At 38.6% G+C, this 17,361-nt stretch overlaps 1 protein-coding gene across 1 annotated transcript in view; it reads right to left on the bottom strand.

The window, feature by feature from the left end:
* LOC126336262 (dynein axonemal heavy chain 3) overlaps positions 1-17,361 on the bottom strand; it is a 1,127,841-nt gene that overhangs the window by 826,673 nt on the left and 283,807 nt on the right. Inside the window, exon 20 of the mRNA XM_049999758.1 lies at positions 9,654-9,916. Within this exon, the coding sequence (XP_049855715.1) occupies positions 9,654-9,916 (263 nt within the window). The remainder of the gene's footprint in view (positions 1-9,653; positions 9,917-17,361) is intronic.

Genomic DNA, 17,361 nt, shown 5'->3' with positions numbered 1-17,361 from the left:
TCGGGAGTGGAATAGTAGAGAGATAGTATGATTGTGGTTCGATGAACCCTCTGCCAAGCACTTAAATGTGAATTGCAGAGTAGTCATGTAGATGTAGATGTAGATGTAGACTAGGAACCTATGATTAGAGCTAAGCCTGACTTTGAACCACAAATTTTTGGCAGTCAAATATGATCCAACTTCACACTGATATAATATGGGATTAACATTTACACAATGCAGATTCCCAGGTTAAGTCTGATCTGAGATCATTTTCTGTCTTAACCTAAGGTTAAGTGGTTTACACAACTGGCCTGTAATGTAGTCAGCCAATACCAATATGACTGTTAGAGCAGCACGAAGAGACAGTCAGGAAAAGCTAATGATTTAAATTAAGATACATACAGTATAGCTACAAGGAAAGCTAAGCAGTCACACATAATTTGTTTGGCAACAATGTTTTTCTGTTTTGTTTTTTTCCCCCAAGGCTGTGCTTAGGCAGGATCCTAAGACCACAGCATAAATTGGGGCAGCTGATTATTTTCGACACGTAGGATTATCAATTTCAGTACTGTGCACCAAATATTTTATGGATTATCTGACAGAGTACATGTCCGTCTCACACTTCAATTCTCAACACAGAAAAGTCAATACCTGTGAAATTACTCAACAACTCACATTTATGCATGATTTGCTATTTTATAATCTCTCACATAACATAATTCATCTGACATAAAAGGAAATTTACCCTGAAAGTAATTATTTTCAAATTACCATTCACGATATTTTCCACAACCTATTGGAAACGTAAAATGGATTGTTGTTACAAAGTATTGCATAATCTTCATTCTGAAGCCTACGATGTGTTTTGATATAAGGAGATGCTCCTGTGTGCACTGCGTTTTGTTGTTGTAATGCTGCATTTTCTTTGCAACTGAAGTTTTATTTTGGTGTTATTGCCTCATTTATGGTTTATTGATGCAATACTACTCTGCAGTAGTGGAATACAGTAAAATTCTTTGTTAGAGTACCACTTCTTACCAAAATTACAAAAATTTAACTGAGAACTGAAACAATGAAAAATTCACAGAATTCTAAAGAATTCCCACTGTTTTCCCAGACTTTTCCTGGATGAAGAATTCCTGGGTTTGCTAGTTGCCATGGGTCCTATATAAACTCAACACTTCCTCTATATGGTGGGTAGCAATATTTTCTTTTCATAATATTGTCAATTCCCTTATCTTACGAACACAAATAAGTATTTAAACAACAGTTCTGTACAAGCTTTACTTTTACATAATGGAGGTGGTGTAAAGGTAATGCTGTCTTATGTTTTCATGTTATCATATTTTCATATGTTATTTAGTGTGTCTAGCAGAATTCCTATCTCTCTGGAATCTCAAATTCAGTTATTTTATGTAAGTTCCCAATATGAGTTCAGTGGTTTTTTCACATGTTGGTAAATAGATAACAAAAGCTGCAACAACATACTTGTGCTTATGGAGCATTTTGAGCTCCAGCTTAGTAAAGTAGGCAGCGCTAATCTCACCGGGGTTGTATGTTCCTGTTTTTATTCATAAACCTGCTTGGAATTTTTCTAAGCATTTTCAACATGGAAGCCACATTACTTGTGTCACTAAGCTCCTTCCAGTTGGACTAGGCATTCACATGAGATAACAAAATAGAGAAACTAAATGTCCACAAATAAAACACTTTTAAAGCTCTTGCAGTGTTTCAACTTCTCGGTGTATAGATTTGTGTCAAAGATATGTTGCCATACTAGCCCCTCGTTTTGCTCATGGAGCGGCAGGCAGCCTGCTTGCCAGCACTTCCAGGGGCACAGTGCAATGAACTATTCTTTCGCTGAAGTTCGGTTGACAGCCATATGATGGTCCTCAAGTGACGATGAACAGCTGTTTCCCTCCCGACCAATGATTCTCTTGGCGAAAACTGGGGCACTGGGAATTGAGCAGAATTTCAAGGATATCTTCTGTCCTGCCTGAGAGAACATATCTTCAGAAACTCCTGATATTTTAGGTGAAAGAGTGTCTTGGAAGGAGGTTGCAGAGGGCAACAGACCTATAGTTGGGGCAGGCTGTTTTTTCTAAGGCTCCGGCCTGATCTAGTGACAAAGCCTGGTGGATCTGAGTCATAGAATGTCAATGAGCTGTCTTCTGTAGAAGCTACAGCTGTGAAGCAATAATCAGTGTCATATTTGGTGAAGCTGTGTAGACTTCTGAAGGTGTTTATCATGGAAGAAGTCACCCGGTGTGAATCTAGAAGCTCCTCACGTGCAACATACACAGCCTTCACTCTGTTAACTGAAGTCTCAATGGCTTTAGTATACTGTAGGCCTCATTGTAGTACCTGATATGAGCCAACATATGGAGGAGACAGTGGCAGTTTGGCCGCATCTACCTGTAACCACCTGTGAAGTTCCTTGTGGCAAAATGTCACTTGACACCATGACAAGCCGGTGCTACTGGGATCAGTTTTCCCATTGTCTAGTACATAGTTCATTTAATCATACAGTAAAGCTGTAAAAATATTCCGGAGGTAAAATAGTCCCCCATTCGGATCTCAGGGTGGGGACTACTCAAGAGGACGTTGTTATCAGGAGAAATAAAACTGGCATTCTACTGATCGTAGCGTGGAATGTCAGATCCCTTAATTGGGCAGGTAGGTTAGAAAATTTAAAAAGGGAAATGGATAGGTTAAAGTTAGATATAGTGGGAATTAGTGATGTTTGGTGGCAGGAAGAGCAAGACTTTTGGTCAGGTGAATACAGGGTTATAAATATAAAATCAAATAGAGGTAACGGAGGAGTAGGTTTAATAATGAATAAAAAAAATAGGATAGCAGGTAAGCTACTACAAACAGCATAGTGAAAGCATTATTGTAGCCAAGATAGTATAAGTTTATGTGCTTACTAGCTCTGCAGATGATGAAGAAATTGATGAAATGTATGATGAGATAAAATAAATTATTCAGGTAGCGAAAAGAGACGAAAATTTAATAGTCATGGGTGACTGGAAATCAAGAGTAGGAAAAGAGAGAGGAGGAAACGTAGTAGGTGAATATGGACTGGGGCTGAGAAATGAAAGAGGAAGCCACCTGGTAGAATTTTCAACAGAGCATAACTTAATCACAGCTAACAATTGGTTCAAGAATCATGAAAGAAGGTTGTATACATGGAAGAACCCCGGAGATACTAAAAGGTACCAGATAGATTATATAATGGTAGGACAGAGATTTAGGAACCAGGTTTTAAATTTAAGACATTTCCAGGGGTAGATGTGGACTCTGACCACAATCTATTTGTTATGAGCTGTGGATTAAAACTGAAGAAACTGCAAATAGGTGGGAATTTAAGGAGATGGGACCTGGATAAACCGAAAGAACCAGAGGTTGTAGAGAGTTTCAGGTAGAGCATAAGGGAACAATTGACAGGAATGGTGGAAAGAAATACAGTACAAGAAGAAGAGGGATGAAATAGTGAAGGCAGCAGAGGATCAAATAGGTAAAAAGATGAGGGCTGGAAGAACCCCTTGGGTAACAGTAGAAATATTGAACTTAACTGATGAAAGGAGAAAATATAAAAATGCAGTAAATGAAGCAGGCAAAAAGGAATACAAACGTCTCAAAAATGAGATCGACAGGAAGTGCAAAATGTCTAACCAGGGATGGCTAGAGGACAAATGTAAGGATGTAGAGGCTTATCTCACTAGGGGTATAATAGATACTGCCTACTGAAAAATTAAAGAGACCTTTGGAGAAAAGAGAACCACTTGTATGAATATCAAAAGCTCAGATGGAATCCCAATTCTAAGCAAAGAAGGGAATGCAGAAAGGCTGAAAGAGTATATAGAGGGTCTATACAAGGGCGATGTACTTGAGGACAATATTATGGAAATGGAAGAGGATGTAGATGAAGATGAACTGGGATATACGATACTGCGTGAAGAGTTTGACAGAGCACTGAAAGACCTGAGTCGAAACAAGGGCCCCGGAGTAGACCACATTCCATAATAACTACTGACTGTCTTGGGAGAGCCAGTCCTGGCAAAACTCTACCATCTGGTGAGCAAGATGTATGAGACAGGCGAAATACCCTCAGACTTCAAGAAGAATATAATAATTCCAATCCCAAAGAAGCAGGTATTGATAGATGTGAAAATTACCGAATATCAGTTTAATAAGTCACAGCTGCAAAATACTAACATGAATTCTTTACAGACGGATGGAAAAACTGATAGAAGCCAACCTCAGGGAAGATCAGTTTGGATTCCGTAGAAATGCTGGAACACTTGAGGCAATACTGACCTTACGACTTATCTTAGAAGAAAGATTAAGGAAAGGCAAACCTACGTTTCTAGCATTTGTAGACTCAGAGAAAGCTTTTGACAATGTTGACTGGAATACTCTCTTACAAATTCTGAAGGTGGCAGGGGTAAAATACAGGGAGCAATAGGCTGTTGACAATCCGTACAGAAAGCAGATGGCAGCTGTAACAGTCGAGGGGTATGAAAGGGAATCAGTGGTTGGGAAGGGAGTGAGACAGGGTTGTAGCCTGTCCCCGATGTTAATCAATCTGTATATTAAGCAAGCAATAAAGGAAACAAAAGAAAAGTTCAGAGTACATATTAAAATCCATGGAGAAGAAATAAAAACTCTGAGGTTTGCAAATGACATTGTGATTCTGTCAGAGACAGCAAAGGACTTGGATGAGCAGTTGAAAGGAATGGACAGTGTCTTAAAAGGAGGATATAAGATGAACATCAACAAAGGCAAAACGAGGATAATGGAACGTAGTCGAATTAACTCAGGTGATACTGAGGGAATTGGATTAGGAAATGAGACACTTAAAGTAGTAAAGGAGTTTTGCTATTTGGGGAGCAAAATAACTGATGTGGGTTAAGTAGAGAGGATATAAAGTGTAGACTGGCAATGACATGGAAAGAGTTTCTGAAGAAGAGAAATTTGTTAACGTCAAGTATAGATTTAAATGTCAGGAAGTCGTTTCTGAAAGTATTTGTGTGGAGTGTAGCCATGTATGGAAGTGAAAAATGGACAATAAATAGCTTGGTCAAGAAGAGAACAGAAGCTTTTGAAATGAGGTGCCACAGAAGAATGCTGAAGATTAGATGGGTAGATCACATAACTAATGAGGAGGTATTGAATAGAATTGGGGAGACGAGTAGTTTGTGGCACAACTAGATGAGAAGAAGGGACCGGTTGATAGGACATGTTCTGAGGCATCAAGGGATCACCAATTTAGTATTGGAGGGCAGCGTGGAGGGTAAAAATCGTAGAGGGAGACCAAGAGATGAATACACTAAGCAGATTCAGAAGGATGTAGGTTGCAGTAGGTACTGGGAGATGATGAAGCTTGCACTGGATTGAGTAGCATGGAGAGCTGCATCAAACCAGTCTCAGGACTGAAGACCACAACAGGAACAACTACATTGTTTGTGGAAACTCTTGCACTGTGTGTGCTGGAGGTGTTGTAACCCTCTGACACACTACCAGATCTGCTGGCACACAGAGATTAGATTAGATTAGATTAGATTAGATTAATACTTGTTCCATAGATCATGAATACGACACTTCGTAATGATGTGGAACGTGTCAGGTTAATGAAAGATGTCTGCACAAGATATTACATTACACAAAATATTGCATAACACTAATGCTTAAGTTAGTTTCTTTCCCTCCCGTAATTTATATCTAAAAATTCAGCCAATGAGTAGAAGGAGTTGTCATCTAGAAATTCTTTTAATTTATTTTTAAATGTTGGTTGACTATCTGTCAGGCTTTTGATGCTGTTTGGTAGGTGACGAAAGACTTTTGTGACAGCATAATTTACCCCCTTCTGTGCCAAAGTCAGATTTAACCCTGCATAGTGAAGGTCATCCTTTCTCCTGGTGTTATAGCTATACACACTGCTATTACTTTTGAACTGGGCTGGATTATTAATAACAAATTTCATAAGTGAATATATATACTGTGAGGTTACTGTGAGGATCCCTAGATTCTTAAATAGATGTCTGCAAGATGACCATGGGTGGGCTCCAGCAATTGTTCTGATTACATGTTTTTGAGCAATGAATACTTTTCTACTCAACGATGAATTACTCCAGAATATGATACCATACGAAAGCAGTGAATGAAAGTAGGCATAGTAAGCTAATTTACTGAGATTCTTATCACCAAAATTTGCAATAACCCTAATAGCATACATAGCCGAACTCAGACGTTTCAGCAGACCATCAATGTGTTGCTTCCAGTCTAACCTCTCATCAATGGACACACCTAAAAATTTTGAATATTCTACCTTAGCTACAGACTTCTGTTCAAAGTCTATATTTATTACTGGAGTTGTGCCATTTACTGTACGGAACTGTATATACTGTGTTTTATCAAAATTTAAAGAGAGTCCTTTTGGTGAGAACCACTTAATAATTTTGTGAAAAACATCATTTACAATTACATCACTTAGTTCTTGGTTTTTGGATGTTATTACTATACTTGTATCATCAGCAAAAAGAACTAACTTTGCATCTTCATCAATATGGAATGGTAAGTCATTAATGTATATCACTAACAGTAAAGGACCTAAGACCGAACCCTGTGGGACCCCGTGCTTGATAGCCCCCCAGTTTGAGGAATCAGCTGTTGTATTAACATTACATGAACCACTTATTTCAACTTTCTGCATTCTTCCAGTTAAGTATGAATTAAACCATCTGTGCACTGCCCCCCTCAAACCATAATTATTTAGCTTATCTAAAAGAATTCCATGATTTACACAGTCAAAGGCCTTTGAGAGATCACAACAAATACCAACGGGTGATGTCTGGTTGTTCAGAGCATTTAATATTTGATCAGTGAAAGCGTATATAGCATATTTTGTTGATCGTAGATTAGCTTATTTGGATCCAGGTCAATGTCTGTTTTTATGCCCAAGTATGGCCACTGGTAATGTGTCGCTCCTGGTATCTTAATGGCACAGAAGTGCTGCTTTCAGTGTTCTATGCAGACACTCCACCATCCCATTGCTAGCAGGGTGGTAGCTTGTAATTTTTACATGGAAGATTCCACACAGTATTGTGAACTCCATAAACAACGAACAATAAAACTGTCAACTCCAATTGTTGGTCACAGAGGCCCAGAATCCGAACATAGGATTCACATGTGAACAGACTCCTTTGACACACTTTTCACTGTCAGTAATTGATGTATCTTCCGGGCAACGGACAGAGTGGTCTGTTATTACCAGTATGTTCAGTATACATTGGAAAAAAGAAGTGGGCCTACAGTTTCCAAGTGCACATGAGTAAATATTGTGAAGGGGGTTACTACAGTGCCCATAGGTGCTGAAGTGTGCCAAATGGTCTCACTTTGTTGACAATGAAAACAAGCTCTTGCTAGCTGATGGCAGTGGTTCTCGGCTTCTAGCCACATGAATCAATGAGTTACTGCATGTGCAGAAATGCAAATTCAGAGTTGGAAAGCCCATGTACAACACCGAATATCACTTCTCAATGTGACAATGGAATGCATAGGCATGAACAGCCACACCATAATGTAGACTGTAAAGTCAGAACAAGGATTTCCTGCAATTTATAACTAGAAGTCTTTTTGTGCACTAAGCTTTGTAGTTCATTGTTGCTCCTCTGTGTGACAGTGATGTCCAACCACGATACCCCACTAATTGCACTGCATGCCCACAAAAGACAACAATGTTATTGAAGCTGCTTGTCTGCTGTATATCTATGCTCAATTTTCCTACATGCTCCAAGTGTCTGATATTTTGAGTCGGACTTTGCTGGTTGATCTTTTAGGAAGCAGCAACAAGACAATTGCGATCAGTGTAAATTGTGAAAGTCCATGCTTCAAGCTTGGTGTGAAAGTACTTCACTGCTTCAAACATTGGAAGAAGTCTGCAGTGTATTGCTGATCACAGGGTCTGAACCTGAGTGAATTTTGGAGGAAAATGCCAATGGCTGTCAAATTCCAGATATTTGTTGTTGCAGTGCTGTGTCAATGGCTGTCTGGCTACCATGTACTGTTAAAGGTAACTGTGCAGTGTGTTATCGATGATAGAAAAGGTAGACATTTCCAATGTGTTCTTGAGCTTCTTAAATGCTTCAGTCATCTCCTGTGTCCAAGGCACTGAGCATTTGCTGGTGGTATGTTTTCCCAGTAATGTATTCACACACTATAGAATTACTTTTTCAACACATCTACATTAACTTACATTTCCTACAACTAGGTCAGTCTGCCATTCGTCACACCAAAGTCATCCTGTATTCTCCTGCCGTCACTCAACATCATCAGCAAACAGTCACAGATTGTTGCTCACTCTATCCATTCTATCATTTACACACAGAGAGAGAGGACAATGCAGGAAAATCACACATTCCCTGGTGCACTTCTGACAGTACCTATGTTTCTGATGAACAATCATGCCCAGGACAACGTAATCGATTCTATTACTCAAAAAGTCTTTGAGCCACTCAAAAAGTCTTTGAGCCATGCACATACCTGAGAACCATTTCCATATGCTGGTACTTAAGTTAATAGTCTGCAGTGTGGCACAGTCAAACACTTTCCTGACTTTTAGAAGTATGGAATCTCTTCATCCATGGCCCACTGGAATCGTGAGAAAAAGACAACCTGACATTTGCATGAGCAACGCTTTCTAAATCTGTGCTGAATTGTGGAATGAAGCTTTTCTCTCTCATGGAAGTTTGTTACATGGAAGACAGAATGTGTTCAAGAATTCTGCAACAAGCTTGATGTTAAGGAGATTGATCTAATTTTGCAGGTCTGTTCTTTTACCCACCTTATATACAAGAATCACCTGCACTTTTTTCCAGTTGGCTTGGAGTTTTCACTGAGCGAGAGACTTGCAATAAGTGCAAGTTAAGTAAATGGCCTATGCCATTTGGGATTCTGTCCAGATCTTGTGACTTATTCGTTCTCATCTCTTTCGGTTGATTTTCAACACCAGGGGTGCTTATTTCTATGTGCTCGATACAGAATATGTGTGGTCATGAAACTATAGTATGTGTCTACAATTCCATAGTACTAATGATTTTTTGTATGCAAAATTTAAAACTTCAGATTTCTATGTCATGTCTTCTATTGCCACACCAGAAGCGTTGACAAGAGACAGAACAGAAGTTTTCGATCCCTTTAGCTATTTTATGTAGGACCAGAATTTTCTCTGGGTCTGAGCAAAACACTTCATTTGCGTATGACAGTGGAAGGTGTATGTAATACTTACATGGCACTCTTCCTTGGTGTTAAAGCACACCAAGACACTGCCTGGGATTACTGTAATTCCTATGTAAAATGTGATGTAGGTGTGGCTGCATTTCTGATTCTACAACCACTGAGAAACTGGCTCCATGCACCTGATACCTAGCCCACCATCCTTGCATTGCATCCTGACTGTTGGTCTATCCTGGTAGCATAACAACTTGAATTCTCCTTAACTTCATCATTAAGATATTCCTACTTCCATATACAGCTGAAAGAGGATGACAAATGAACAGGTGGGTATTCCTGAAAAGAACTGCAGTTCCTTCTTCACCGAAATCTTATAGATTTTATTACAAGTACTATACCATTTATAATAAACTTATATTTAACACTTGAACACCTACCTTGCAAAGTACAGCCTCTTCTGCTCAAGATAGTCATTAAGCCCTTTTTGTATTTCATCAAGCAACTGATTGTTCTCTCTCAGGAGTGTCAGCATATCTGGGAAATCTGTGGCTATTAGCACATGTTTATCAAGAAGAGTATTTGCCATTATAGCTCGCCATGTCTTGTCAACTTTCTTAAACTTCCTTGCTTCTTCTGGCATTTGGCGCATAATGTCTTCAGAGCTGAATATAGGCTCAAGATAAAGCCAAGTTGCCTGACACTATAACAACAAAGAGACACCAAGACTTTTGTCAAACAGTCAACTAATAGTATTCAAAATTAATTTCTGGGGCACAAAAAAACTAGTAAATATAACTTTAGCCTCAGAGGAGAGGGTTGGTTGAAGAATTGAGCATGAGGAGGGCAAGGCAACTATTAACCCCAACAATTAAGTTCTTTATTTCCTCTTGTCCTAAAACTGTACTACTTTCTCATTTTGCTCCTCCTTTCTAACTTGCTCCATCCAACCCGCCTTGTCTCACTGACGAATGAACTAACAGTTCTGAAAGATAGGAAGATATTTATTTTTATTTATTAATTTTTATCATACCTTTGCATGCCTCCATAAGCTGTACTTAGAATTATGCCTCCTGCTGGCCCACCGATCTACCTCCAAGTAATTTTATGGCTCTCTCTTGTGAATTTTCTTTTTGAGAAAGTAATCACTTTCATTTCTAATTCTATGTGGTCCTTTGTGAACTACATTTTTTGTTTCATTTCTTCTGTAAGAATATGTTAAGGACAAACATGTTATACCTGTTGGAAAGTTCTACAAATGTATGATCTCTGTCTTTTATAGCAACCAAAGTACCCTACTGAAGAATCATTCTTCTTCATTAAAATCACTGTCATTTTCTAGAGGAATTTACTATCACTGATTGTCTTCTGTAACTCTTAATGGTGTGTTTACACAGGTGTTCAGCCGATTTGTTTCCACTTTATGTACAATATTTTGACGACTAGCTACATTGTCACTTCACATGAGATTCTTCATCTCCAACTTCACATGTTGGCTACACTCTCTGCAGGTTCTTACTTATTGGCTGACTCTATGACATAGTCATGAACAAACACAATGAAGTTGAAAATATCTGCATGTCAGAAAGCAAACAGACAGACAAAAGCCAATCCTACAAATACAACTGGGAGGAAGATAATGACTCTTCTCAATATGGCTGGCTTTCCACGTATCCTCATTAAGGGTCTTAGGACATGGGCAACTGTGCCACTGTGGCCACTATAAGATACATAAGGAAGACATCCCTTTACACTGATAGACAGTCATTTTGGTTCACATACTTCACGGCTGGCCAAGTGCCTGAAACTCATTCTTGTTGAATATGTGGAGAAGAGCGAACACCGCATTCATAATACTGCTCACCTTGTAAAGCACGTCAGTCAATTGTAGCTCCAGGATACTGATATTATGGTCAGTTTAGATGTAGCCCCCCTCTTTACAAAAGTCCATCTTTCTGAATTCTTGGAATTAGCCAGGGAAATATTCAATGAACCGGAGAAATATTCAATGATTGTTTCACTGACCTTTTTAGGCATTTCCTTACTTCAACTTATTTTTGTTTGATAGAAAATATTGCGACAAACAAATGATATGGTGATCGTGGTGATGTGTAGTCTATTATCATCTGTTGTGACAAATCTACAAATGGAAAACTTTTAAGCAGAGGTCTTAAAATCCACAAAGTTCAAACCCACCAATGTGTGGATAACATGTTTGTGGTATGGCCCTGTGGAACAAAACAAGTGAAGAGTTGCTGGAAAATTTAGATTCTATCCGTTCCAATGTAAAATTCACTACAGAATGAAAAAGAGGGTCAGCTACTTTTCCTCAAAATGTCAGTTATGAGAACACTGGATGGATCCCTAGCTCACAGTGTATATAGAAAACCCATAAATAGTGGCCCTCATCTCCACACCTCAAACCATGAGCATCCATAAAAAAGAAATATGGTGCTAAAGACTCTGGTGCATAGAGCTCAAAGACTTTCAGACAAGAAGGGCCTCAATGAAGAATGAATAGTATTCTGATGGAATGAGTACTCACACGTCAAATTCAGTGGCCACTGCAGTCAAATAAAAAATTACTGGGAAATAATTTGAGACTGAGTCACACAATAGAAGCCAAGAATCACTAATGTACCAAATACAATGTTAATGATGATCTAGGTCTCCAACAGCTGGATGTGTACCACATACCATGCAAATGTGACATGTCTTACATCTTGACTGATGGTCAAGTAAGGATGCACAGAAAATCAGTGACACATCCAGCTAAAGCAAAAATCTAAATTAGCTGTTGCCAAGTATTGTATTGAATATAGTCATGAAATGAAATATATTATATGATGATATGAATATTCTGGTACAAAAGGCAAGTTTCTGGGCAGCATGATTAACAATCTGACGACCAAACTCAAGTGTGGCTTGGAGTGCAATGATGCACTCAAAAGACTACATCCGAGTATATCACACCACGCAACTCAAAAGTGTTAAGGAGTATATCGAAAAAACATGTCAGAAGACCTACAAAAGTCCTAAGAATGGAATAGAAAGACTTGCATCTGCCACATTTGTCTATTTTACTATGTCAGTGCTTCATACGCCCAGTTAGGTTGGCTGCTTCCATACAAGTTATGTGAGTACCATTTGCTTTGTCTACTTTTTGGTCTTCCCTGTATACAAGCACTCCAGTCCTGATATAAGAGATCAGATAGCTATTGTCTCATTATAATCAAAACATGAGGTCTCACTTGCCTAGTATCCTTGCATAGCCCATACATAAAACCAGAACATTCACAAGCTCCTCTGCTCCTTTTTTCATGTCCTCTGCTGCTAGCACTTATAGTTTGAATATATCCTCTTGTAATTTGTCATTACTATTGTACTTCTCATGAACAAATATATACTGTGTTTTTTCCCTGCACAATTGTAATTTCTAAACAATATATTCTTAAGGAAAAGTAGTTACACATGATGGGGGTGTAGGGAAAAACTAAGAAACAGGACACAGGCTGAGAACATGGTGCACAGTAATGGAGGAAGAGAGGCCATTTCAAATACCAAACCATCCAAGCTTTCAGAGTAATCCTTTTTCTAGTTAGAATACACACACACACACACACACACACACACACACACACACACGCGGCCTGCAGGCACTGTTTAGGGGTGTAGACATGTTAACCAGTTGTATATGTGTTTGCGTGTTTGTACTCTAGGTAGAAAAAGGATTAGTTCAAATGTTAGCAAAGTTTCGTTCTTTTGTGAATGCCCTTCGATGACCCTATGCTTCTGTTTTTCAGAGATTGGACTCCTTTACTCCTCAAATATTTAGTTCGACTTTGGGTCACTCTGGATATAAACTCCTACATATTACATATAGTTCTTACCAGTTCCAGTCACTGAGCATTAATTCTGTAAACTAAAAGTAATGGTTCTCTTTGTGTTTTTATGCACACTAATGTATTTAACTTATTTATGCTCAAGGGTAGCTGCTAGTCCTGGTACGAAGCACCACGAGCCTCTTCAATCCTTTTTAGTGTCTCATTTTGTTTCACGATACTTGAGAATCTCTTATGTTATGGTCAAGTATAATTGTTGTCAGCTATATAAGAAGTACAGTAAAATTTTGCTAAAATCCTGTAATTTAGTGCGTACTATGGATTCATGCCAGAGGAATGTTCTACACAGTTGTTAATTATTGTATTTGCAAAAAGAAATAATAACCAAACTCTGTGACGAAGCAAGCTGGGATTTCTTTACTTCCGCATAACAAGCATTTTCATAAAAGAGAAAGGTTGGCCCTCAGTCTTAAAGAATATAGCACAAGCTCTAATTTTATGCTTAGTTTTGTGTATGCAATTAATTTTGTGATTTATTTTGACTGTTCCTAGTTAATACCTTTTATTACATAGTGAAATCAGTTAAGTTCAAATGGTTCTGAGCACTATGGGACTCAACTGCTGTAGTCATCAGTCCCCTAGAAATTAGAACTACTTAAACCTAGCTAACCTAAGGACATCACGCACTTCCATGCCCGAGGCAGGATTCGAACCTGCGTCCATAGAAATCAGTTAAGTGTTTCATGACTTAGATTCTATTGCTGACTTATAAACAAGTATAAATTCTGTACTAATTATAAGTATTTGGAAGAACCACCACTAGGAATCTTAAAGTATTTATTTGGCTCTAATCGAAAACATGTTAGCAAAGCCAGCCCTTAATTAATTCCAAAATAATTACCAGGTTTGTCAAAAGCATTGTTTGCATTACTGTATCTGTCAATTTTATGACTTAAATAATTCGGCCTAACTTTGTGGTTGAATAAACAGTTAAAAAGAACCAATTTTTCAATCTATTTCGTTAGTTTAAGGGGAGATGGTGGCAGTCTTGCACTGATATTTTTGTAAATCAATATATTTGCCCTTTTTTGTTCAATCTCATTGAAATTTTGCACACTTATGTATTGAGATCTAATATGATTTTTTTTTTAAATTCATAAATTTTAATAACAATCTAATGCAGTGAGATAATTTTGAATTTTTTATTGCATTAATATTTTAAGGTACACTTTTTCATAATGTCGAGGCAAATTTGGCAAATTTTTTTTTTTTTTTTTGGTAAAATAATCTACACTAATAGTTGTACAATTAAGTGCAGTAACTTGTTGGTAAATTAATGCTATTATTTTTACAAGCAAACTTTTCAATATATTATCAATCACAAAACTGTGTATAACATCTCGATTAAAATTTTGCTCCACTTAAATATTGGTTCAAAGTAAAAGAATAGGTATGCCAAATTTCATTGCAATCCTTCCAGTAGTTTCTAATATATGTGTTCCTGAAAGCAGAAAACCTTAAGTTGCAGAAAAATCATTTTAAAGTTTCCTCATCATCCTCTACAGCTCTTTTAGCTTCTCTGCTCCTATGCCTAGCAATTTTGTGTATGTTCTGGACTGACATCTCTGCCTTCGCGATTCTTTTCTTGTCAATGATCTGCAGTATCTGCTCAGTGAAGACTGCAGGTGGAAAACCCAACTTGCTGAGGATGTGAAGTCTCGCCACATTCTCATCATTAAACAGCTTCCGAAGCAGAAATCTTTACCACCAAATTGGAAACAAACACTGTCTTTGGACATCTTTTCCCAATAAGAGCAATGAAACTTTCATCTGAGTTCTGTGTTTTCCCGTGAAGACATTTTTTCTAGACGTTCTGGTGAAGCCAGTGCTCTAAAAGTTGGTTTAATGGCCATTGAAACATCATAAGAAAGGTTATTTTTATGGGTATAAGGTTCACCACTTTCCTTACTTTTCAAAAATTTGCACCATTCATTAGAACAGAGGCCATGTTAAGGTGTAGAGTCTGTCAACAAGTAATGAAACCAAATGGCCCATACTGCTTTCCTCATACTGTCCAAGCTTGTGAGGTTACTTCTAATTGCAGCACCATGATAGACTTGTAGGCTGTCAGTTCTCTTCTTTGTTAAGTCTGTTTTTACCTCCCAGTGGCTTCCCATCCTCTAGTAGCTCGCCTTTATTGTCTGCAAAAAGTCTTCGGTGTCATCCATCCAACGTCTTCTGAATATGGCCTAAGCTCTCCAGTTTCTCAATAGTGCAATCTTTTCCATAAGGCTGACTTTCAGCTACATTCTTAAAAGCACTAGAGTCTCCATCTCCTAAATACTGTATGTACCTTACTCCACACTTTTGCAAAGATCTATGGAAAATGAATTTCATACCTGCAGCCCTATGAACCATGCACCTTGCCGTAGGTGGGGAGGCTTGCGTGCCTCAGCGATACAGATAGCCGTACCGTAGGTACAACCACAACGGAGGGGTATCTGTTGAGAGGCCAGACAAACATGTGGTTCCTGAAGAGGGGCAGCAGCCTCTTCAGTAGTTGCAAGGGCAACAGTCTGGATGATTGACTGATCTGGCCTTGTAACCATAACCAAAACGGCCTTGCTGTGCTGGTACTGCGAACGGCTGAAAGCAAGGGGAAACTACAACCCTAATTTTTCCCGAAGGCATGCAGCTTTACTGTATGATTAAATGATGATGGCGTCCTCTTGGGTAAAATATTCCGGAGGTAAAATAGTCCCCCATTCGGATCTCCGGGCAGGGACTACTCAATAGGATGTCGTTATCAGCAGAAAGAAAACTGGCGTTCTACAGATCGGAGCGTGGAATGTCAGATCCCTTAATCGGGCAGGTAGGTTAGAAAATTTAAAGAGGCGAAATGGATAGGTTAAAGTTAGATATAGTGGGAATTAGTGAAGTTCAGTGGCAGGAGGAACAAGACTTCTGGTCAGGTGACTACAGGGTTATAAACACAAAATCAAATAGGGGTAATGCAGGAGTAGGTTTAATAATGAATAGGAAAACAGGAATGCGAGTAAGCTACTACAAACAGCATAGTGAACGCATTGTCTTCACTCCTGAGACTGGTTTGATGCAGCTCTCTATGCTACTCTATCCTGTGCAAGCTTCTTCATTTCCCAGTACCTACTGCAACCTACATCCTTCTGAATCTGCTTGGTGTATTCATCTCTTGGTCTCCCTCTACGATTTTTACCCTCCCCGCTGCACTCCAATACTAAATTGGTGATCTCTTGATGCCTCATAACATGTCCTACCAACAGATCAGTTCTTCTTGTCAAGTTGTGCCACAAACTTCTCTTCTCCCCAATCCTATTCAATAACTCCTCATTAGTTATGTGATCTACCCATCTAATCTTCAGAATTCTTCTGTAGCACCACATTTCAAAAGCTTCTATTCTCTTCTTGTCCAAACCATTTATCGTCCATGTTTCACTTCCATACATGGCTACACTCCATACAAATACTTTCAGTAATGACTTCCTGACACTTAAATCTATACTCGATGTTAACAAATTTCTCTTCTTCAGAAACGCTTTCCTTGCCATTGCCAGTCTACATTTTATATCCTCTCTACTTTGACCATCATCAGTTATTTTGCTCCCCAAATAGCAAAACTTCTTTACTACTTTAAGTGTCTCATTTCCTTATCTAATTCATTCAGCATCACCCGACTTAATTCGACTACATTCCATTATCCTCGTTTTGCTTTTGTTGATGTTCATCTTATATCCTCCTTTCAAGACACTGTCCATTCCATTCAACTGCTCTTCCAAGTCCCTTGCTGTCTCTGACAGAATGACAATGACATCGGCGAACCTCAAAGTTTTTGTTTCTTCTCCATGGATTTTAATACTTACTCCGAATTTTTCTTTTGTTTCCTTTACTGCTTGATCAATATACTGATTGAATAACATCGGGGAGAGGCTACAACCCTGTCTTACTCTCTTCCCAACCACTGCTTCCCTTTCATGTCCCTCGACTCTTATAACTGCCATCTGGTTTCTGTACAAATTGTAAATAGCCTTTCGCTCCCTGTATTTTACCCCTACCACCTTTAGCATTTGAAAGAGAGTATTCCAGTCAACATTGTCAAAAGCTTTCTCTAAGTCTACAAATGCTAGAAACGTAGGTTTGCCTTTTCTTAATCTTTCTTCTAAGATAAGTCGTAAGGTCAGTATTACCTCACGTGTTCCAGTATTTCTACGGAATCCAAACTGATCTTCCCCAAGGTCGGCTTCTACTAGTTTTTCCATTCGTCTGTAAA

Source organism: Schistocerca gregaria, chromosome 2 (assembly GCF_023897955.1).
Source record: "Schistocerca gregaria isolate iqSchGreg1 chromosome 2, iqSchGreg1.2, whole genome shotgun sequence".
Classification (NCBI taxonomy): domain Eukaryota; kingdom Metazoa; phylum Arthropoda; class Insecta; order Orthoptera; family Acrididae; genus Schistocerca; species Schistocerca gregaria.
The sequence above is the reverse complement of the archived record's forward strand: the minus strand, read 5'-3'. Positions and strand labels throughout refer to the sequence as shown.